General features: G+C 39.6%; 1 protein-coding gene across 1 annotated transcript in view; it reads right to left on the bottom strand.

Moving 5' to 3' along the window:
• Positions 1-11691: 11691 nt before the first annotated feature.
• The window catches only part of LOC130905073 (prolactin-releasing peptide receptor-like), a 42100-nt gene continuing 29120 nt past the window's right edge, over positions 11692-24671 (bottom strand). Inside the window, exon 4 of the mRNA XM_057818089.1 lies at positions 11692-12488. Within this exon, the coding sequence (XP_057674072.1) occupies positions 11855-12488 (634 nt within the window). The 3' untranslated portion in view covers positions 11692-11854. The remainder of the gene's footprint in view (positions 12489-24671) is intronic.

Here is a 24671-nt window from a genome sequence, read left to right as displayed (position 1 = left end):
ATTTAAATGTCAGTACAGTGAAAGGCCAACTTGTTAATTGTGTTTTATGGAGTTTTTCCGCCCTCTGCTGGCGCTTGGGTGTGACTTGCATATGTTATGTGGCGTAATGTCGCCCTCTGCTGGCGATTCAGTGCAGCTGATTATTTGGGTTTCGGCGCGCTTTTCTGACGTGATTATATGTCGACGCGAACTCACACTAATAGACAGTGCTATTCAGACCAGCTAACGTCCGCATCCAGTATTCAGTGGCAGTTCTCATAGCCCCATCACACTGTTTGTGTCTAATACATGCATCGCTTGTGAGTTATATTCCTCCTTTGTTTATATTCATGAGCATTAGATAGTTATTGATGGTGAAATGCAGTTACATTGTTAGATGCTTGTGAGCTAATTGGCTAGTGCTACTGCTCAAATGGACACGTGTGTGTACATTTTATGTTATTTTGTGATTTATGGAAGTTATTGACACATTGGTTTGTTATTTTCAGTTTTACAAAAATACAAGAAACGTGCTCCTGTCAAAAAGAGATGACTTCAGTAAAGCCCATGCAACTTTGCCACACCGTCTGATTTCTTTTTGGAACTTATGTTCGCTATCTGTCAATTTGTGTACTCACACACATTGAGGACAGAAAAGGGCTACTAGTTTATTTTTTGATTGAAAATTTTACACATTTTATTAAAACGAAAACATTAAGAGGCGTTTTAATATAACATTTCTATAACTTGTACTAATATTCATCTTTTAAGAACTACAAGTCTTTCTATCGATGGATCACTTTAACAGAATGTTCATAATGTTAATGCCATCTTGTTGATTTATTGTTATAATAAACAAATACAGTCCTTCTGTACCATATGTTGAATGTATATATCATCTTGTCTTATCTTTCCATTCCAACAATAATTTACAGAAAAATATGGCATATTTTATAGATGGTTTGAATTGCGATTAATTGCGATTAATTACGATTAATTAATTTTTAAGCTGTAATTAACTCGATTAAAAATTTTAATCGTTTGACAGCCCTAATATATATATATATATATATGTATATGTATGGCTGAAAACACAGACAAGACTGAAAAAGCAGTTTCTGAACTTGTGCCTTTCTTTAAAATAAACAGCTGTAATAGTAGATTCATGGCACATTGAGCCCAGAATTGTTTTTAATATGTCCGTTATACCCTGGAAACCCCTGTTTACAGACGTCGCGCAACCGCTTTTGTTTCAAGACCGCCATAAAAAGAAGGTATGTAATTATATTTATTATTCACAATGTCATTTTTAGCTTAGAATCATTAATTGGTAACACTTTAAAATAAGGGTCCTTTGATTAACATGAGTTAATGCATGTTTAGACAATAATGTTTAAGTAACATTACAATAATTACTATAATTGCTTAACAGTTTTTAATATATTAATTAACATGAGTTATTGCATTAGCTAATCCATTAGCTAATGCATTAGTTAATGCATAACCAGACAGTAAGTAATGGTTTGGTAAAATTAAAAACATATATATAGGCTTATTTAGGGTTAGGGTTTAGGGTTTGTTAACTTAGCATTCATAATTTCTTAGTTAAGGGACACATGTGGGGTAATTAAGGTTAAGTAATATTAATGAGGTACCTTAACTTACCATTACTGAATGTTTTTTGGACGCTTATTGTAAAGTGTAGCACACATAACCCTTAACTAAGAGATTATAAATGCTTAAGTTCCCCCCTCTTAACCTTTATTAACCATTACTGAATGCTTTTTGGACCCTTATTGTAAAGTGTAGTATATGTGTCCCTTAACTAAGAAATTATAAATACTTAAGTTACCCTCCCCTTAACCTTTATTAACCATTACTGAATGCTTTTTTGACCCTTATTGTAAAGTGTAGCACTTACCCCAAACTAAGAAATTATAAATGCTTAACAAACACTAACCCTATATAGGCATATATATATATATATATATTATATTTAATTTTACCGAATTTTATTAGTCACTGTCTGGTTATGCATTAACGAATGCATTAACTCATGTTAATATAATAATAAATGTTATATAAGCAATTATATTCATTATTGTAATGTTACTTAAACATTAGTTATTGTCTTGAAATGCATTAACTAATGCATTAACTCATGTTAATTATATTGATGTTAGATAAGGGATTGAATTATTGCCATGTTACTTAAACATGTGTTACTGTCTAAAAATGCATTAACTAATGTTAATTAAGGGACCCTTATTGTAAAGTGTTACCCATTAATTGATGTGTAATATTTCGTTTAAAAAAAAAAAAAAAAAGACTTTAAAAAATTATTCACTCGCATATTTTAAACTTTTAAACAAATTCCATCACAATGAAAAAAAATGGTGTCTGTAAATAAGTCACGGATATCTACATCATAACTATGGCTTAGTTTTTTTTTGTTTTGTTTTTTATTACTGTCGCATTTTCCCTGATATGTTAGATGATAAATAATCAATCCAAAAAAAAAAAAAAAAAACGTTTACAAGGGTAATACATGAAAAAGAACATCTCGACCACTCCTCGATGTCTGCGATTTCTGCATCGCGACCCTTGTTATTTTACCATGTTTCACCCATAAAATCCCCTAAAAATCTGGCTGCGACCATTCACATCTGTGTCTTGACACTTAATGATACGTGCTACATGGAGTTTTTGGATCGAAACAAGGTAAGTACGCGATAATATCTCGTTAAAATCATGGCGTCTTTAATTCTGCTCTCACGTGCTCTCAGCTCCAGTTAGGGTTTTGCTGTTTAAAAAAGAAAAAAAAATGCCCTCCTGTTCAAAATTTTTCTTCCCCCCAAAAATTGAGATTTTAAGCTTTCCAATGATGTATCACACATGCATAAAGGACAATTTTCAAATTTGGCCAAATTGGGGTCTCGGTGCGGAACTTTAAGTCACCTGAGTGTTTTCCGCCTAATCTATTTAAAGTCACCAGGAGGGTTGTCTGATGACTTTTTAAAGGGAACCTCGGACCTAAAGACTTGTAGGCTCTAATAATCCTCAAGTGTTCTCTTTTACTCAAATATTACTAAAAATATTGCCATGGATTTAAACATCTATACCATTTAGTACATGTTTTGACCTATGGAGGGTGCCATGTTTTAAGCGTGCAATGGACGCTCGGAGTGATGACGTAGATTGTCACTCGACGAATACTTCCGGGTTACTGCAATTCCTTCATCGCGGCGAAATCTCCAACACATGTGCTCAACGGTTAAAAGCGGCAAATACTTACTATTTGGGTTTTTATTGAGACTTTTGTTACCTTTTCATTGCCTCAAAATACTTTTTGCCTGTGTTTCCCTCTCATACTTTTAAGCATGTTGTTTCCTCGTAGCTTTAAAACAGATTGTTGATCTGTTGAAGACATTAGTCACGTAGACTATTTAAACCACCCTTTTTAAAAAAAAAATATTACTACGTTTAAGTATTTTCTTAAGGTATCTTTAGTATGTCCTGTCTGTATGCTTCTAAACAAAACAAGCTGTTAGCGCAAGGTAGTACTTAGGGTGTCAAATTCGCCTCTTGTAGCATGTTTTGCCGGTGTAGCACATTTTGGCAGAACATCTTTTTTTTGCTACTCTCGTCTCATCCCGTCTTTACTGTTTATATTGCCTTTGCTGCTCATTTTGTGAAATACAGGCAGTGCTGTCATGCTCAGTAATGTTCCTCTCGGGTTCAAATTCAGTAGAGCCATACTCTGGTAGCCTGGCATCGTAACTATGTGACTTTACTGCCCTGCGACGTCAACAGCAATGACTAGTTAAACTAATTTTACAAATTGTATAAAAACTAGGGCTGTCAAAATTATCGCGTTAACGCGCGGTAATTAATTTTTTAAATTAATCACGTTAAAATATTTGACGCAATTAACGCACATGTCCCGCACTATCCCATGTCAGACAGTATTCTGCCTTTTGGTAAGTTTTACAGCAAGGTTTTTTGTGCTGTCTAACAGCGAACTCTTGTGGTCGCTTTGCGACATGGGTTATTGCTTTCTTGCCAGTTCAATATGGCTGCATGACGTCTCGGGCTGACGCCTACGTTGTAATGTTGTGCTTATATGATCCTTGGACAAGGTTTGTCCGTAAGTATGGTTGTTGTAAAGAATGTACATATTATGTTAGTAAGCGAAATGTTATATTTTTTGTATGAGACGCTTTTTGTTTATGTTTAGTGAACCTGTATAGCGTGCTAAGCTAACGTTGTTGCTAATGCAATGCTTGTGTACTTTTTTTTGTAGTTTCACTATGGTCTAAAGAGAACAATGTTTTGAGGCCATTTTATTAATAGATCAGATGAAAAAGGAAGAAGTCTGATTATTAAGGCGTCGTTCACTAGCTGTCTAGCTTTGGAAAAAGTAGACATTTCGGAGTGAGGACAGCATAGACAGATTTAAATGACAGTAGAGTGAAATGCCCACTACAGTCCTTATATACACCGTATGTTGAATGTATATATCCATCTTGTGTCTTATCTTTCCATTCCAACAATTTATTTTACAGAATATATATATATATAATTTACAGAAAAATATGGCACATTTTATAGATGGTTTGAATTGCGATTAATTGCGATTAATTACAATTAATTAATTTTTAAGCTGTAATTAACTCGATTAAAAATTTTAATCGTTTGACAGCCCTAATAAAAACGAAAACATCAAGAGGGGTTTCAATATCAAATTATTTTAACTCATAATAACGTTTTATCTGTTAAGAACTACAAGTCTTTCTATCCGTGGATCCCCTTAAATGATCGCTGATATCCCGATATTGTCCAACTCCAAAAATCCGATACTGATGTTAAACCGATACCGTTATAAGCGGTCGTGGATTTGATATATAATGGCTAATTGTATTGTGATTCCCCACTGAATGCTTTACTCATTCTAAATGTAACCGCTTCAAGGATTTCCAAATAAACATTCAGTGAAAAATAAGGAGAAGCTGTGACCAGCTCTTGTACAAAGGCAGAAGCAGGGGTTAATTTGTGCCGGTTCTTGCCGGAACAGGATCCGATACCTCTTGATTTTGGCCATACTGTGTTCCGGTGTTGTACCGAAATCTGCGATCCGTCAGAATCTGTGACGAAGGAGGGCGATGTTGCCAACAGCAAGGCCGACAGCAACGACGAAGAGGAAACGAAGAAGAACACTTACGCTAACGGCGTGAACTGCTACGTAAACGAGGCTCGCTACAAGTTGCGAGGCTTATTTTCCCTTTCACGGTATTAACGTCGTGACATTCGATCATGACATCGTTACTAAGAAAATGCTTTAAAAGTTTTGGATATTTCATTTGAGCACCTTGAAAGGATGGAAAAGCGCTATACAAGTATAACATCATGTGAATTTTTGACATTGTGAAATAGTCCGCTGTAATAAATTGCTATTATTCTTCATCATGATGAAGTTATTATGTAAATATCCCATTAAATAAATTACATAAAATGTATGGCTTTTGATGTTGTGAAAATGTGCGCTTTTCTAAATTAGGTACTGTATTGTATTTGTGAAATTATGGAATTGTCCGCTCTTATAAATTACTTTCATTCTTTTAACTTATGACTCTTCCACACATGCACTCACAATTTTAAATGTATAAGGAAAATGATATAAATATATGCCGTAGTCTGTGATTGATCTCGCTGTATTTTCCTTATGCTGTTGCCCAGCCCATCAAAGACAAATCCTTACTCATCTGACATTATTTTACCGTCATCTGAATATATAATACCTCAAAACGACCTCCTGAAACTATATTTTTATTGTCACAATCTCTGGTAGATGCAGACGTGGCTGTCAGAAATTGTGATGCTCCCTATTGTGTCTAAAATGAAGTCACCACTAAGGCTCTTTGCTGATTTTCTGACACCCCCCCCCTCCCCAATACTACATCTCCTCTCAGTTGGACCCCCAGAGTTTGTACATTTTGTCATCACTAAACATCACTATCATTAGATCAGCAAAGAGCCTTAAGGGTGACTTGACTGATTTTAGACACAACACAGGAGGATCACATTTTCTGATGCTGACAATTTCTGTAAGCCACATCTGCACCTACAATTTCTGATAGGTGCAGATGATTGTACAATCTAATGATTGTACATTTTGTCATCACTAAACATCACTAACTCTGGGGGTCCAACTGAGAGGAGATGTAGTATTGGGTGGGGGAGATGTCAGAAAATCACCAAAGAGCCTTAGTGGTGACTTCATTTTAGACAAAATAGGGAGGATCACAATTTCCGATAGATGCAGATGTGCCTTACAGAAATTGTCAGCATCAGAAAATGTGATCCTCCTGCATTGTGTCTAAAATCAGTCAAGTCACCCTTAAAGCTCTTTGCTGATCTAATGACAGACCCCACTTCCCCCAATACATATTCTTTCAATTTGACCCCCAGAGCTGAAAATTGGGTTAATCGGCTATCACAAAAGTGCAAGTGTCAATGTTACAGCCCCACCTACAGTTGGGGAGGATCACAATTTCTGACAGCCACATTTGACCCTACAGAAAAAGTCATGATAAAATGTACAGACTATGAGGGTCCAGTTGAGACGAGATGTGGTAGGGGGGAGTAAGAATAGTGTCAGGGGATCAGGAAAGAGCTTTAAGAGTGTTTTGATTGTTCTTAGACACAGTAGAGGAGTATCACCATTTCCGACAGCCACATTTGCACCTATCGGAAAATGTAATAATTAAATATACACCCTCTGGGGGTCCAGTTGAGAGGATATATAGTAGGGGGGAGTTGGGATGGTGTCAAAAGATCAGCAAAGAGCTTTAAGAGTGACTTGATTGTTCTCAGACACAGTAGAGGAGTATCACCATTTCCAACAGCCACATCTGCACCTATGAGAAAACGTGACACTAAAAATATAGTATCTGGTGGTCGTTTTGAGGAAACATGCATTCAAATGACAGTAAGGGGATGTCAAATAAGTAAAGAATTGCCTTCGATGGGCTGGGAAATAGCATAAGGAAAATACAGCGAAATCACACACTAACTACCGCATTTACATTTATTTATCATTCATTGTCCTTATACATCGAAAATTGTGTATGCGTGAGGAAGAGTAATAAATTCATATAATGTAATTTATAGGTGCGGATAATTTCATAATCTCAAAAATACAATAAAGCAAAGTAATTTATTAGAACACACATTTTCACAACGTCAAAAGGCATACAATAAATGTAATTCATTGAAGAGGATATTGGCACAATAACCTCGTCAGGAAGAATAAGAAGAAAAATAGCAATTTATTGCAGCTTACTATTTCACAATATCAAAAATAATCTATTCAAGCAGAAATTTTCGAAACATCAAAAATTCATAATATACTGTATGCTATAGCTACTGTATGTGATTTTTTGAAGCAGACATTTTCCAAATGTCAGCGTCATGATTAAATATCATGATGTTTATTCGGTGAAAGGGAAAATAAGCCTCGGCAACTGCGAGTGAATAGCCTCATTTACGTAGCAAATGGCTGTTTACGCAGTTAGCGTAAGTGGCCTTCTTCAATTCCTCATCTTCGTTGCTGTCGGCCTTACTTTTGGCAACATCGCCCTCCTTCGTCACAGATTCTGACGGATCGCAGATTTCGGTACAACACCGGGACATATTTGGCCAGATCCGGCACTTCTCGTGTATAGAAAATAATAATATAAAAACGATTTTAAGAAATGTATTGTAATTGCTCTGAATAAGGGAAAAGAAGGAGAGGAGTCGTTGATGGCTTTCTCTACTTTATTTTGGCAACAATAAGAAAACAGCAAACAAAATAACAGCAGACTGCTGCCACATTCGTCTCCCCCTCGCTTCCTACTACTCACAGCTCTGAAGTCCCAGCGTCTCTTAAAGGGACCGCGCATAGTGTCTTCTTTTGAGCTTTCTGTTGACAAAGGGAATCGAACACGCGACGTGCTGACTACTGTTTCTTTATTCACACATGGAGCTAACAGCACGAACACAACTTGTGGCTCGGCAGGCTGTACCTCTCTGGCTCAATCCTGCATCACGTGACCAAAACAACAGTAACGTTGAGTGCACTTCAGGGTGCCTCGGAAAACATTATATCAGAATATTACACATAGTTGCGGACATTACAGTTTAAAATAAAATAATAATATGCATAAATTCATTTACAGAACAAATCCCAACAACTGCATGTTGTTTATAATAATTTAACGTCATTTGAGTGTTGGAGATTTGTTGATGCGCTAAAAAGCTGGCCCAACAAATCACGCTCCTGACATAAAAAAAAAACTTTTGAAATTTGCGGCATCTGGGGAGCAAGCAACCAGGATCAAACGGTATTTCAACATGCCAAAAAGACAGTTGCATTTACTGTCTTTTTTTTGTTGTTTTTTTCAAAAAGAAGGAAGATAGTTCAAAACGAGTCAGAAAAGCACAAAGAAAAGTCCCACAGCACTGCAAGTGGGCACTTGCCTTTTGTTTTCAGCACCATTTTCTGCGTATGTTCCGGGACATGTGCCCGTCTCGTCATCCCTGCGCTGTCATATTTATTTTGCGTTCCGGCACCTTATGATTTACAAATTAAGCACTGGAAGGCAATATCGATATTATCCGATATCATTTTAAAATGCGTTTATCGACTATTATTATATTACACGATAATATGGGACAACTCTAGTCTTCAGTGCCATATAATTCACAATAAATCAGATCAGTTTAGCGGTGCAAACATCTCACATTAAACAAATATATTCCTGATGAAACATTTTTTTCTCTTCATTTTGCCATTGTTATAGCATTTGTAATCAATAACAAGCAATGATTTCACTGGGATAAGAACCGTCCTTAACTCACAGACAACACAATTCATATTTGCCATCATTTACATACAGCTTACAAAACATAACAGGCACAGCAATGAAGATGAAAAGTACTGTACTTGATTTTTTTTGTATTTCTTTTTTTTTAACGACCTGTAGCAACTTCCTTCTCAACAGCAGGGAGGCAAGCTTAAAAATCGTAAGCCTTTCTGTTCTCAGCCCAATTATCTCAGCATAAGATTTGAATTTTCTGACATACGCAGTCAGCATGAAGTTGACAACATGTGCTGGGTTCTTCAGGTGAGTCCCAAAATCTGAATGAGGTGCCGAAGCTCCGACACAGATGAGTCAGACTTGAGTGTTGAAATGGTTCAATGGCCTGACTTTTAAGTTCCCGCCGTCATCAGTCAAAAGGAAACTGGACAAACTTTTGATAACATTAGTCATCGTTTTAGACGGCCTCCGTTTGCTCGCATAACTTTTCAGGGCGCAAGCATGTTTCCCGTCCATGTTGACAAAGCCCGTATTTTCTCACAAAGTTGCACAGGATTCAACCGTATGTTCAAATCCGAGAAAAAACTGAAACGTAGCTGCTCGTTTGCCACTTCCAATCAGTTCCAAGAAAGTGTAAACATTGTGAAATAACACAAATTCACTAGTACACAGTGGGACTAAGGGATGTGTAGCCTAAGTCATACATTTTGACATTGTTTTAAGAGACATTACGAACTGACGATTGTTGTACAAAGAATTTCACCCCCCCCCCACAACTGCCGTGAAGCAACGGTGTCGCCAGACAGTCCTAATTCAAAGTTTGTACCAGGCTTCATAGGTGAATGGGCGATCGTTCTGTTTTTAAAGTTCGCTTCCAGTGGCAATCTCTGGTACTGCAGATTATTTAAGCACTTCCTGGACTTGAATTGTATCCCCTGACCTTGCCCCTTTTTTTCCCCCACACTTAAAGGGTTAGTGAAGAGTTCAACTCTAGAACGTATTACTCAATGAAATTTCATTGAATTGTATCATTTGCTGTCTCAAAGCTCGCATAACAACAACAAATAGAATTGACCATGTAGTTTTGAGTTGCAACCATAGCGAGTATTCCTCAGAGACTGTTGATTCCATACTTTTTTCCAGGGGTTGTAGTTAACTGAAACGAGCGTTGCGTACTACTACACTCTTCTGACTTTTGTGCAGGATTTGCTATATATACAGCGCCTTGCAAAAGTATTCGGCCCCCTTGAATCTCGCAACCTTTCGCCACATTTCAGGCTTCAAACAAAGATATGAAATTTAATTTTTTTGTCAAGAATCGACAACAAGTGGGACACAATCGTGAAGTGGAACAACATTTATTGGATAATTTAAACTTTTTTAACAAATAAAAAACTGAAAAGTGGGGCGTGCAATATTATTCGGCCCCTTTACTTTCAGTGCAGCAAACTCACTCCAGAAGTTCAGTGAGGATCTCTGAATGATCCAATATTGTCCTAAATGACCGATGATGATAAATAGAATCCACCTGTGTGTAATCAAGTCTCCGTATAAATGCACCTGCTCTGTGATAGTCTCAGGGTTCTGTTTAAAGTGCAGAGAGCATTAAGAAAACCAAGGAACACACCAGGCAGGTCCGAGATACTGTTGTGGAGATGTTTAAAGCCTGATTTGGATACAAAAAGATTTCCCGAGCTTTAAACATCTCAAGGAGCGCTGTGCAAGCCATCATATTGAAATGGAAGGAGCATCAGACCACTGCAAATCTACCAAGACCCGGCCGTCCTTCCAAAGTTTCTTCTCAAACAAGGAGAAAAGTGATCAGAGATGCAGCCAAGAGGCCCATGATCACTCTGGATGAACTGCACAGATCTACAGCTGAGGTGGGAGAGTCTGTCCATAGGACAACAATCAGTCGTACACTGCACAAATCTGGCCTTTATGGAAGAGTGGCAAGAAGAAAGCCATTTCTCAAAGATATCCATAAAAAGTCTCGTTTAAAGTTTGCCACAAGCCACCTGGGAGACACACCAAACATGTGGAAGAAGGTGCTCTGGTCAGATGAAAGCAAAATTGAACTTTTTGGCCACAATGCAAAACGATATGTTTGGCGTAAAAGCAACACAGCTCATCACCCTGAACACACCATCCCCACTGTCAAACATGGTGGTGGCAGCATTATGGTTTGGGCCTGCTTTTCTTCAGCAGGGACAGGGAAGATGGTTAAAATTGACGGGAAGATGGATGCAGCCAAATACAGGAACATTCTGGAAGAAAACCTGTTTGTATCTGCACAAGACCTGAGACTGGGACGGAGATTTATCTTCCAACAGGACAATGATCCAAAACATAAAGCCAAATCTACAATGGAATGGTTCAAAAATAAACGTATCCAGGTGTTAGAATGGCCAAGTCAAAGTCCAGACCTGAATCCAATCGAGAATCTGTGGAAAGAGCTGAAGACTGTTGTTCACAAACACTCTCCATCCAACCTCACTGAGCTCGAGCTGTTTTGCAAGGAAGAATGGGCAAGAATGTCAGTGTCTCGATGTGCAAAACTGATAGAAACATACCCCAAGCGACTTGCAGCTGTAATTGGAGCAAAAGGTGGCGCTACAAAGTATTAACGCAAGGGGGCCGAATAATATTGCACGCCCCACTTTTCAGTTTTTTATTTGTTAAAAAAGTTGAAATTATCCAATAAATTTTGTTCCACTTCACGATTGTGTCCCACTTGTTGTTGATTCTTGACAAAAAATTAAAATTTTATATCTTTATGTTTGAAGCCTGAAATGCGGCGAAAGGTTGCAAGGTTCAAGGGGGCCGAATACTTTTGCAAGGCACTGTAGTTGTCTTCATATGTGCTTTGTGATTGAGTTGCAGCTAGTCCCTGTTGTAGTCCCTGCAGTTACCTAGGATAGGCTTCCCTGAACAGGATAAGCGCTGTAGCGAATGGATGGATAACTATAGAGTAAAATGAGTAGCATCCTATGCAACCCATCCCCAAAAGAGAATTACAAGGCCACGCCGGCGGGACAGCGGTTGACCGGAACTCCGACACGGCGGCGGCACTTGATCATTTTCCTCAGCTCTGATCGGAATCTGTCGTGCAGCCATGCATAGAGGAATGGGTTGCAGCAGGATGAGCTCATGGCGCACAGGTGGCAGAGCAGCTGAATGAGTAAAAAAAAGCGCTTGTTAATGAGGTTAATATCGATATCTCGCAGCATGTTAAAAACATGAATCGGGAGCCAGCACACGGCAAAGGCCGACACCAGAAGGGCGATCAGGCGGAAAATCTTCCTCTTGCGGGCTTGCTGGGCGTTGGCTTTCTCCTGGGTCCTGTGGCCGGGCGCCACGCATTTCTTAAGCTTGACCGTGATGCAAAAGTAGGAGACGAAAACAGCGGAGAGGGGCAAGACGTAGGTGATCAGCAGGGTGCTGTATGCGTAGACTCGTCGCTCCTTCTCCTGACCTAGCCAAAATTCCTCACAAATGGTGAAGCCTTCCTCCTTGAATTCCACGTGATACGTGTGGCTAACCGCTGGGGTGACTAGGCCGCAGGATAGCAGCCAGATTCCAGCGAGGACCCATACACAGGTGGTCACGGAGGTGCGCTTCTTCAACGGATGCACTGTCGCATAATATCTACAAATATGGAAAAGTACATTATTACATGTGTTGAAAAAGCGTAACATTTGTTGGAGGAGCTTAGCGGCACCTGCTGCTCAATAGGGAAAGAAACTAGAGTACCAGAAGTCAAGTCTCTTTAAAAAAAAAAAAAAAAAAACTAGGGCTGTCAAACGATAAAATTTTTTAATCGAGTTAATTACAGCTTAAAAGTAAATTAATCGTAATTAATCGCAATTCAAACCATCTCTAAAATATGCCATATTTTTCTGTAAATTATTGTTGGAATGGAAAGATAAGACACACGACGGATATATACATACAACATACTGTACATAAGTACTGTATTTGTTTATTGTAACAATAAATCCACAAATGGCATTATTAACATTCTGTTAAAGTGATCTACGGATAGAAAGACTTGTAGTTCTTAAAAGATAATTGTTATAGTTACAAGTTATAGTAATTTTATATTAAAACCTCTCTTCATGTTTTCGTTTGAATAAAATGTGTAAAATTTTCAATCAAAAGTAGAGTTAATATAATAATAAGAAGAATAAAAATAAAAATAACAATAATAAAAATAGAGTGACCAAAGTCTGACTAAGTTTTACGTGTAGTTTGCACAGCTATTTTGATATGGAATGCCAGTTCATTTTGCATTGTTGTTTAACTGTGTGTCAGAATAGGGCCTCATTACTATAGACTGAAGTGCTTTTCTTTTTGTGAACATTTTTTTTTTTTTTGGAGAGATAGGAATATTATTTTTGTTGTGCTTTCACTAAACGATACTTATGTTTGTTGTGAAGGAGTTGCCAATAAACGGCGCGGTCCAAAGAACGCCTGTGTCCACTCGCCTTTACTGTATAACATATATCTGTATAAATCTTACCCAAAATACAACAAGAGACACATAATTGCCACTAAAAGAAAGAAAACTTACCGAAACATGTGTGGAGCACTAATAGCAATTTGCATTGCATTGTGAATACAGCATAAACGTCTCACAACTACTAATTCTCCCACGTTTAGAAGAAATAACATTTGTATGGAACGGCGCTGCCCCCAAGCGGCCGGTGGCATTCTCTTCACTCTTAACCCTTTAAGGTCTGGGCCTATTTTGTCTGATTTTGCATGCCTTTGAAGTTGCCTTTATATTTCAAAGAAAGAATTGTTTACGATGGCCTGGTTTGGTCCCTTTTTTTGTGACACCTTGAACTTCATGTCCAAACTGTTGTTTCCTTCACTGACCAATTATAAATCATCATTTTGGGCCCAAAAAGACCAAAAATTCCAAAATCGTTTTGTCAAAATTTTTAATATTGATGTGCAATTGACAACCAAACATGCGTAACGAACCGTTTTGAAACTTTGTAATATTTATTCAACATGTTAGGATGAACATTCAACCAAAAAAATTTAGAATAAATAGTCTTATATTTGACAATTCAACATAAACAACAGGTATAGCCATAGGCGTTTTTTGCCTTAAACAGCAGACCAAACAGTGAAGAACAGTGAAAAAATATATACCATCTAACACAAAAATTGTTTAGAGGCCATCTCTTAATGAGTTTAGGTATTGCGGCCCATCACCTGATGAAAACTACGTACACACAATCAAGCTTCTTGAACACACATTTATATACACAAATTGAGAGGACTGATTGTGGGAGAAAAAATATATATATAACATTGGGAAAAAAAGTATTTTCAAAAATATTTACAAGAAACAAGTTAAAAAAATTTTCAGGCATGCCACTCCGAAAAGCAGTTTCGTCCTGGAATTAGACACAGGGCTGCATCACACAGCCCACACTTCCATGGGGTGTCAGTCCTCTTTCCACCCTTCCACCCTTCCATTTTCATTTCACTTTACTTTCATTGTCACTATAAATGTACATGAAAAAAGTCAGTATTTATGAAAATAATAAAGTATAAAATAAAAATATATACAGCAATAAATAATAATGGAAATCTATAAGTTTGACAATAGAAAGAATACCATAGCTGAATATGTGCTACATCCCTAATCTTCATATAGAAAGAATAACACCACAAATTATAAATTCCTGCCTGGGATACACACAGTGCACGTACGACTTTGATCTGATATGCACATTTTATTATTATATACACAAACACACACTTATTTGCATCAAAATTAATTTTGTCTTGCAATATCAAAAGAAACTTTCAAAAATCTTTTTCAGCATTAAAAAAAAAAAAAGTGAGTTGGCTTACCTCTGCTCGTCGATGGCGTCACCCACGTGTTCAAATCCGTCACTATCTTCACTCGAGGACTCTTCTGAAGAAGACGATGATGACGAATTTGGACCATCCTCTTCCTCAAGTTGATCAAAAAGCACAATTGCTTGCGCAAAACTTAGTTTTCCGTTCATTCTCAAAGTCACACAAAGTCGCTGCTCGATTCAAATGGGCGTCGCTCGCCACCTCGCTGCTTCAGAACACTCCTCCCTCTCGTTTGGTGGAGCCTCGCACGGCAGTTATATTTATTTAAAAAAACACATTTTGTGCTTCCACTGTGACTTCGAAAGGGTTCGTTTGATTTGTGTTTTCTTCATGGAGCTTCCGTTTTGAAAAAGGACAAGAAATGATGGAAATATAGACATAAACAAATGATCCATGCAGCGTTTTAATGTTTTTTTTTGAGAGGACAATAAAACTATAAAACTTAAATGACAATATCTCACGTTTTAGTTGGTCGATTGACTTCAAATAATAACGAGAGTAAACCGCAACAACCGCACTTTAAAACGAGACCAACCAACGGCATGTGGGTGACGTAAATAAAACGTGAGGGCGCTTCAAAGACGACGTGCGCTGAGGACGCGCCGGCGCGACTCTCAAGGGTTAATGTCCATAAACGGCCTCATTGTAATCTGTTTGAGGCAATGTGCGAGCGGGTCATTTAGTGCATGCGTTAATTGCGTCAAATATTTTAACGTGATTAATTTAAAAAATTAATTAACGCCCGTTAACGCGATAATTTTGACAGCCCAAAAAAAAACACCAGAAATGGAAGCTCAATATTTCGCTAGTCATTTTTAACAAAGGAAGTGTCGCTAGGACGATTATGAAAGTATCCGGTTCAACTCTCAACAATGGAATGAAAATTTAAAGATGCTTCCCATGGCTGTTGATACGACAAGATCACTCTCAACTCTGGAGACGCGCAGCGTCCAAACTGTTTAATAACACTAGAACTACCAAGGGTGGATCATTTGATACTAATCACTTTTGTAACCAGAGAAGGATCATCTGACCCTAATCAGCATATATTTTGTGAGCACTATGGTCCTCATTAGTCATTCCCATTCACACTCGCAAAACCACAGGGTTGGATTGCTCCAATTGGCATCTTGAGTGTTTGTGGGGGAGGGCTGCCTTGGCTTTGTTGGACAGTGGACCGCTCAGGCAGGCAATCGGGCAGACAATCTTTTTACATATTCCAAAAGCTGCAATTTGCCTACAGTACAAGGGACGGTATAGTAAAAAAACAAAACAAAACCGTTTTTATGTGGTAACATATGACACTTTACCCTCTTCCCAGGGCTAGGTGTTGGAGGTTGTTGCCGAAGCAATTTTTCCTTCTGCGCCTTCTTTGCGCCCACACGAGAGCAAGCCAATTCCTTTGCAAGACCCACCAAGAAGTCCACCCGTCTCTCTTATATTCAAGATGCTTATTGCAGCTATCCAGAGTGAAACCCCCTCCTCCACACCGAGGCAGCAACTCCAAATAAGTGTGTAGGGGGGTGGCCTGCTTGAACCCGGGACTTCCGGTGTTAAAGGACTGTGACGCTGCGCAAATGAATGAAAAGCAAGCAGCATCGTAACCAGTCATAAAAAGCTAATTGAACACAAGTTGAGCGCATTTTATCGCATATTTAGTCAATGACATGTACACACAACAGTATACATTTGATCACTTATTTTTTTGACATTTTGGGAGAAGCTGAGCTTCCCTTGTAGTCTTAGAGCAATCCACACCGGTAACATTGTTTGTTACTACAAAAACACACCATTAAATAATGTATTTTTTCTTTTCATTTTGATAATAGCTTATACTCTATGTCAGTGGTACCCAACCTTTTTTGCATCACGGACCAGTGTGAAGTGGGCGTTTTTCTACCGGACCGACAATGTGTGGGCAGAAAATTACAGTAAATATGAAATAACATGACGGGGCTAAAAACAAACATTAAGTCCGGGGAAAATGCAACTCAATGCGCTAGATCAACCGTTTTTTTAACAGCGGCCTCTCCTAAAACTTGATGGCTAAGATCCTCGGTCGTAGGGATAATGACTTCTCCAATCGTGAAAGGTTTCTTGGCTTAAGCAATCCGGTTGGCCACGAGATATGATGCTCCCGGTGCCCACTTTTGTTGCATCGTTAGCTAGCTTTTAGCCACATAAAGTGGGCAAATAACTATTAAGTCAACCACCAATTGTGCAAGTTCTCCTACTTGAAAACATAATTGTAATTGTCAACATGGTTAAACCTCAAACCATGAGAGAGAATGTGGAAAAAAAAAACTGAAAATCACATGGTTTGATTTTTAAAGAATTTATTTCCAAATTAAAGTGGAAAATAAGTATTTGGTCACCTACAAACAAGCAAGATTTCTGGCTGTCAAAGAGGTCTAACAACTTCTAACAAGGTCTAACGAGGCTCCACTCGTTACCTGTATTAATGGCACCTGTTTTAACTCATTATCAGTATAAAAGACACCGGTCCACAATGTCAGTCAGTCATACTCCAAACTCCACTATGGCCAAGACCAAAGAGCTGTTGAAGGACACCAGAGACAAAATTGTACACCTGCGCCAGGCTGGGAAGACTGAATCTGCAATAGGTAAAACGCTTGGTGTAAAGAAATGAACTGTGGGAGCAATTATTAGAAAATGGAAGATATACAAGACCACTGATAATCTCCCTCGATCTGGGGCTCCATGCAATATCTCACCCCGTGGCGTCAAAATGATAACAAGAACGGTAAGCAAAAATCCCAGAACCACACGGGGGGACTTAGTGAATGACCTACAGAGAGCTGGGACCACAGAAACAAAGGCTACTATCAGTAACACAATGCGCCGCAAGGGACTCAAATCCTGCAGTGCCAGACGTGTTCCCCTGCTGAAGCCAGTACACGTCCAGGCCCGTCTGCAGTTCGCTAGTGAGCATTTGGAAAATCCAGAAGAGGACTGGGAGAATGTGTTATGGTCAGATGAAACCAAAATATAACTTTTTGATAAAAACACAGGTTCTTGTGTTTGGAGGAGAAAGAATACTTAAATGCATCCGAAGAACACCATACCCACTGTGAAGCATTGGGATGAAAACATCATGCTTTGGGGCTGTTTTTCTGCAAAGGGACCAGGACGACTGATCTGTGTAAAGGAAAGAATGAATGGGGCCATGTATCGAGAGATTTAGAGTGAAAATCCATCAGCAAGGGCATTGAAGATGAGACGTGGCTGGGTCTTTCAACATGACAATGATCCCAAACACACAGCCAGGGCAACAAAGGAGTGGTTTCGTAAGAAGCATTTCAAGGTCCTGGAGTGGCCTAGCCAGTCTCCAGATCTCAACCCCATAGAAAATCTGTGGAGGGAGTTGAAAGTCCGTGTTGCCCAACAATAGCCCCAAAACATCACTGCTCTAGAGGAGATCTGCATGGAAGAATGGGCCAAAATACCAGCAACAATGTGTGAAAAGCTTGTGAATAGTTACTGAAAACGTTTGGCCTCCGTTAATTCCAACAAACGGTACATAACAAAGTATTGAGATGAACTTTTGGTATTGACCAAATACTTGATTTCCACCACGATTGGCAAATAAATTCTTTAAAAATCAAACAATGAGATTTTCTGTTTTTTTTCCCCACATTCTGTCTCTCATGGTTGAGGTTGACTCATGTTGACAATTACAGGCCTCTCTAATATTTTCAAGTGGGAGAACTTGCACAATTAGTGGTTGACTAAATACTTATTTGGCCCACTCTATTAAGGATTTGAACAAAGTTTACCCAAAATTATAGGCATACAAAGGATAAGTTTTTAGTACTGAAGAATTTTTTTCACAAATCTTTTTTTATATTAATTGTAAATAAATAAAATTCCCAATGTGATAAATTGAGCTATCTTGGTTGTATTTTTGCCCTTGCCTTTTTGCCTTGACTTGGTTGCAGGCTTCTCTTCTGGCTCAGCAGGTGGTCTTTTCCCCGTGAAAGAGCTGTTCAAAGACGTCAGTTTTCCAATCATTTTCGCCAAAGTGTGGGCTTATTATTTTCCAGAACAAATCAGATGCGCCTACGTCATTATCGAGAACAAGCGCATGTAACCCCTTTTTCTTTGTCTGCTGCGATTTGGAGCTTCGAACTGCTGGACCCTGCGTTGTGTTGTGTTTTAAAATATTTCCAGGAGATGTGGATGGTTTCGACTTTTATTGTCTGCATAACACATGCACACGATAAGAGCTGGTCAGTCTTACAGGCTTCGCCACAACGTGAATTGCTGATGATAAAATACAACTTACACAAGTAAATAATACAACAGTACAACGATAACTGTACTTGCATAACACATGCACACGATATGAGCTGGTCAGTCTCACAGGCTTCGCCACAATGTGCTAAAGAATAATTGAAATTGGTTAGCTCTGTGGCGTTAAGCTAATAGACCCTACTCACGTGACGTCACAGCCACGCCCCCGCGCCATGTTGTCCGTACACTCGTCATGTTAATGCATTAGCGCTTCGTAAATTCCTCCTATTATGGCGTGTTTTTCTGCTCGTTAACATTAATAATCAAAATGGTGAAGTCGTGTGTGGTGGTCGGTTGCAAAAACAGAGAAGATAGACGGAGAGACTTGAAGTTTTACCGTATTCCGAGAGACCCGGAGAGGAGACCGAGATTGACTGCTGCAATTCGATGAGAAAAATGGGCTCCAAACGACTACCACAGATTATGTAGTAGTCATTTTATATCTGGTAAGATACATTTAATATATATTTAGAGGGTTTTGGGCTGACAACCACAATTAAGATCATTGCTAGGCTAATCGCCGACGACATACACTCAGACGTTGTGAATGAACTACCTGAAAATATATAATTATAAGGGGATAATCAGACAGTTGTCATACAATTAATTTACAATTTCACTATTGAGGTCAAAAGCCAAAAAATAAATTCAACTAGGGACAATCTGGAGTAGTGCTATCGCACTTCATATTTATTACATATTATATATGTATGTAGTGAGAGTGCTATCGCTAAACCATATAAACATTAAAAGCCCTAGCTCCATTGACAAATGACATGAAATACATTAGACTTGACAGTGGATGTTAGCAAGAACAAAAGATTTTGAATTGAAAATTTCGTAACTCACCTTCCGAGCACAAGATTCCTGCCGAATTTTCGTGTACGAGGACCTGTTTCACCCAACCAGCAACGTAGCATTTATAAGCCTCCAAGCTCTTAAAGTTTTTCAAACTTTCGTGAGAATAGGCTTATTTTGTGTGGACACGATAGTTGTAAATATCAGGGTCAGGCAAAGATGGCGAAGACAGTGGGTCGAAAAACATCGATTTAGGCATCAAATACGGATCTGGCGAATGAATAAACTGAAGCTTTTCCACGTAACGCCTTTTATGCAACGCATCCAATGAGTTTACAGCGTCAGATAACACCGGGGCTTCCATGAATTGCTCTATAACTTGCACGACTAATTGAAAACAATGAGAATAGGTCTAAAAAATAGGTACAATATGGCGGCCGGATACAGTGACACGTCATTTTGTGACGTAGGTGAGTAGGGTCTATAGCACTTTAGCAATGCTATCCAACTCACCGTTGCTGATGACAAAATACAATTGGCGACATCTGAGACGCGCCCAGCTATTTATAGTCACCTCATGAGTTGGGGGCGCTATTGTGCCTTCTAATGTGAACAAGTGGAGTCACACAAATCCATAATAACTCTGTTACACGCATATAGATATGATGAAAAATAGATGCTAAGACGTGACTAATCCGAGCAAAACGACCGGAAGTACTCCATCTGCCATTGCTGGGGTGTGTCACCCGCAGCACACAGCCAACAGCAGTTAAAGTGCATGTGACATGAAAAAGCATGTTTATTCCATAATACACGCGGTATTTTATGTTCCTGAATGATGTGGACTGCTTGGATGTGTGTGGAAGCGATCGCTATATTTATTTAGTTTTTTGAATCCCGCGCCATGAAAATGAGTGACTTCCGGCTTCGGTCTTGCATTGAGGAGGAGGGCGCTGTGACGTGTACGGGTGAAGGCGTCCTCTTCACTGTACAGTGTACTTTTGTGTATGAGGACGAAGGATTCAGCTGATTTTGCGGATTAATACGTTTATTTTTCGCATCACGCCAGCCAAGCAGCTGCAGAAAAATCTTGCTGTATAAGGGAGAGGCGTGTGCGCCTTTTTGAAGTTTCAAAAGGTTCCCATTCACCGTGGATATTGGCCAAAACAAGCTCTACTACTGTGGAACCATTGGACTTACGAGGACGTGAGTAAACATCTTGTTTTGTATTATGTCAAATACGAATACAGCGATTACAAAGTAAACACTACAAACTTTCTTTAAATAAAGGACTACTTACGTTTGATCATTGATAGGCATGTAAAAAGCTCTCCTCATGCACATTAGCTGCACGTTAGCTGCACAACAACTGCAGCCGCCCTCCTCGGAGAACGAGTTGTAAATTGCTCTCCGCCGGGCGGTTTGCCGATCCACGAAGACAGTCGACAACCCAGTCGTCATGTCAAATAATCCGGGCTAGTTATGTGTGATTTTCTCTCAAAGTATGATTCTAATTCACATAATAATGCTATTGAAGACTTTTTTCTCCTGTCGTATGCTCTTTAACGTTACTCTTTTTTTTTTGCTTTGTTTTTTTAAACGGGGATCAGAAGCAAGTGGGGCAATCCACATTAAGGAGGCAATCAGCAGTAGACGTGCCCATGATCAGTTCATCAAATCCCCCGTAATTTTAATTTTATATAACAAACAAAACAGAACAACCAACTCGAAAAGAAAATAACCACACACAAAAAAAAAACCCATGACGAAACCCACACCCCCATCCCCCAAAGCCCCTGGCACAAATATCCGAAAACATGTATTGTTATTGTTCCCCATTGAAGGGGAAAAGTACAAAGGCTACATAACAAAACTGTACACATACAGTATATTATGAGGGTTTTCGTGCATATTTAAAAAATCTACATCAAGATGATAATCTGTGCTCCTAACATATAACAAAAACAGGTTCCAAGTAGAGATGTCCCGATCACGTCATTTTCAAAGTATAGGAATCAGCAAAAAAATATCGGACATGCTTTTTTTTAAATATATATATAGTTTTTAATTAAATCGTTTTCTAATTGTATTTAACATTATAGACATAATATACTCATCCGGAGTCTTTAGTTTAGGCTTAAGGTAGGGTTATCAAATTTATCCCGATAATGGCGGTAATTAATTGTTTTAAAAATGTATCACGTTAAAATATTTAACGCAATTAACGCATGCGCTGCACGACCCACTCATGCATTGTCGCGCTCAATCTGTAATGGCGCCGTTTTACTTATATAGAGAGCTAAAAGGCAGCGTAAAATGAGTAGAGTTAATTTTGGAAGCCTTTGGAGCCTTTTTTTTAATTGGCTAAAGCAGGGGTCGGCAACCTATGACACGCGTGTCAGCACTGGCACGCGATGGGTTAACCAGTGACACGCGAGCGCATGGCAAAATAATATATATATATATATATTTTTTTTTTTAAACCTGAAATTAAGACATTTTTAGTTGCACGCCCTGTTATTTAGGGCTTTACAGGAGCGTCCCTCCCGACCCCTCTGCCTATAGCGTTATTTGCGAACAATTATGGATTTTGAGCACACTTTCAGCTCTTCAATTTCTCGATTCCTGCGCTCGTTGTTTTTTTTTCCCCCTCTGCGCGCTCAATTCTGCGCGCTCAGTGTTAGGTTTTGTGTTTGGTTTCTCCTTGTGTGACTTGTCCTGTGATTACCCATTGCTCTCACCTGTGTGTGTTTTCCCAGTGTATTCTGCAATCTGCATCCACCTGTGTTACCCAGCTGTTCCTTGTCTCGTTATCCCTTGTCTGCTTGTGTATATATGCTCCCATTTTCTGTTCACTCCTTGCTGCGTCATTGTCTATGTCTATGTCCGTCTCTGCCAAACTTCAAGTCCGTTCCAAGCCCTCGTGTACCAGTCCCTCTGATTTAAGTAAGTTTTGTTTTAATCTTGCCCTTTGATCCCCAGTGGTTTTGTTTGTACTTTGTGTTTTTGTTAGTTATAATTAAAACGTTTTTTGAGTTCATTGCCTTCTGCCTCCTGCCTTGCATTTTGTTTCCTGCGTTTGGGTCCACACACACCTGCCTGCCCAGCATTCCCTGACACTCAGTTCAGCACCCGCTACTAACGTGTCACGAAGCCAACCAGTCAGAGAGCTGGCGGAAGTACACATTGTCACCAATCTGCACTTTTTGGTGCTGTTACTCCAAGCCCCAGCGTGGAGGCCGGCGGGCCAGTAAGCGAGTAGACAGCCGGCGAATAGCCGGCGTCCGCGCCGGGAGCCCCGTCGCTTTAACTTTGAATTGAGATCCCGATGTCACACACTCGCCCCGGCGCGGAGGCCGGTCGCTTAAGTTACGGGACTGTACACCCCTGTCCCGGCGCATCGCAACACTCCGGTTGGACCCCGATTGCCAGCTGTCAGGTCAGGGCAGCGGGTGAAGCGATGCCTGCACTTTAGTATGGAGTGGACCGGCGATTAACGTGGCTCGTTGCCGTCGATTCGTCCGGTGCTTACTTCGGAGAGGTGGCAATGTGTATAAAAACACTGTGACGCTTTGGATGGCGTTTTACTGGAGACTTTTATTAAACAAAACAAAAACCAGCGGGGAACACAGCCTCTTCTCTCCTTTTCACGGCGCTCTCCGCTCTCTCTCAACACCTTCCTTTGCTCCCTCTCTTTTTCTCGCACAGACGCCCAATTCTTCTTCTACGCTTAACTAGTCAGCCGATCATATTGTAGGGGACAGCGGCCCCTTGGGGATACCGGTAACAACTGGTTGCCTGGTTACTTCCGGTAGCTCTTTTTGTGCATTATGCCTCGAGAGTAGTGTTGTATCGGTCGCGAACGATTCGTTCTTTTTGAACGAATTGTTTTGGTGAACGAGACCGAACTAATCATCATCTGCACTGATTCGTTCTATGAAGGTGGTGCTTGTTCGCTGCGTGGGAGGGCGTTGAGCAAGCGGCAGCGTCTTCTGACATCGCACACGACCAATCAGACGCCAGCCTCATCGCGGGCAGGGGAGGGAGCGGAAACAGAATCAGGGCGTTTGTCACTCACGTCCACGTGTGGCCAATAAGCAGCCAGCGTGCAGGCAGGGGGGGAAAGACTGAGTTTTGTCACTTCCCGTTCAGTGACTCGGTCCTCCGGTTCCTGACCTAGCTTGCTGCTAACTTGATTTTCCAGTAATGACTATGCGGTGAACGAATCAGAAAATGAAAGGAAATGACTTTGTCACATATTTGTTAACGTGGAGCCTATCAAATGCTGCTCAAACTGACAAAAACACCACACAAATCTAGCGAGCATTGTTTAGAGTAGTACTTTTCTCAACAAACTCGTGACTGCCTATGACGACATACTATCAAATTTACAGTAATTTAAAACACGGGTAGCTACGAGGCAAGCAAAAGCTGAGCTGCGGTCGCGTGACGGCAGTGAAGCGGGCAGAGAACTGTCACTATATGGAGGCTTCATGGCAGCGATATTTACCTCATATGTGCACAGAAAAAAATATTTTGTATGATCACCATAATACTGATTTGCAATGAAACTGTATATACATGTCAATTTTTTCCCGAGTGTTTTATTTTTTTTTTTTCGTGTCAGCGTGTCGGGTGTTGGTTGGTTTGACAAATTATGTCAATCCGTCCATCATGTGCTACTCAAGCGCCCAAAACAACGCACGCAGACACGGGAGATGTCGCAATATGTCTACATTTTTCTTAACAGACTAATGAGAGTAGAAAGGCGACATCGTAAAGAGCAAACAATTATTTCTCGTCAGCATTTGACGATCTGAGATGCGGGGACGACAG

The sequence above is a fragment of the Corythoichthys intestinalis genome, chromosome 17 (genome assembly GCF_030265065.1).
Source record: "Corythoichthys intestinalis isolate RoL2023-P3 chromosome 17, ASM3026506v1, whole genome shotgun sequence".
NCBI classification, from domain to species: Eukaryota; Metazoa; Chordata; class Actinopteri; order Syngnathiformes; family Syngnathidae; genus Corythoichthys; species Corythoichthys intestinalis.
This window is presented reverse-complemented; position numbering and strand designations above follow the sequence as displayed.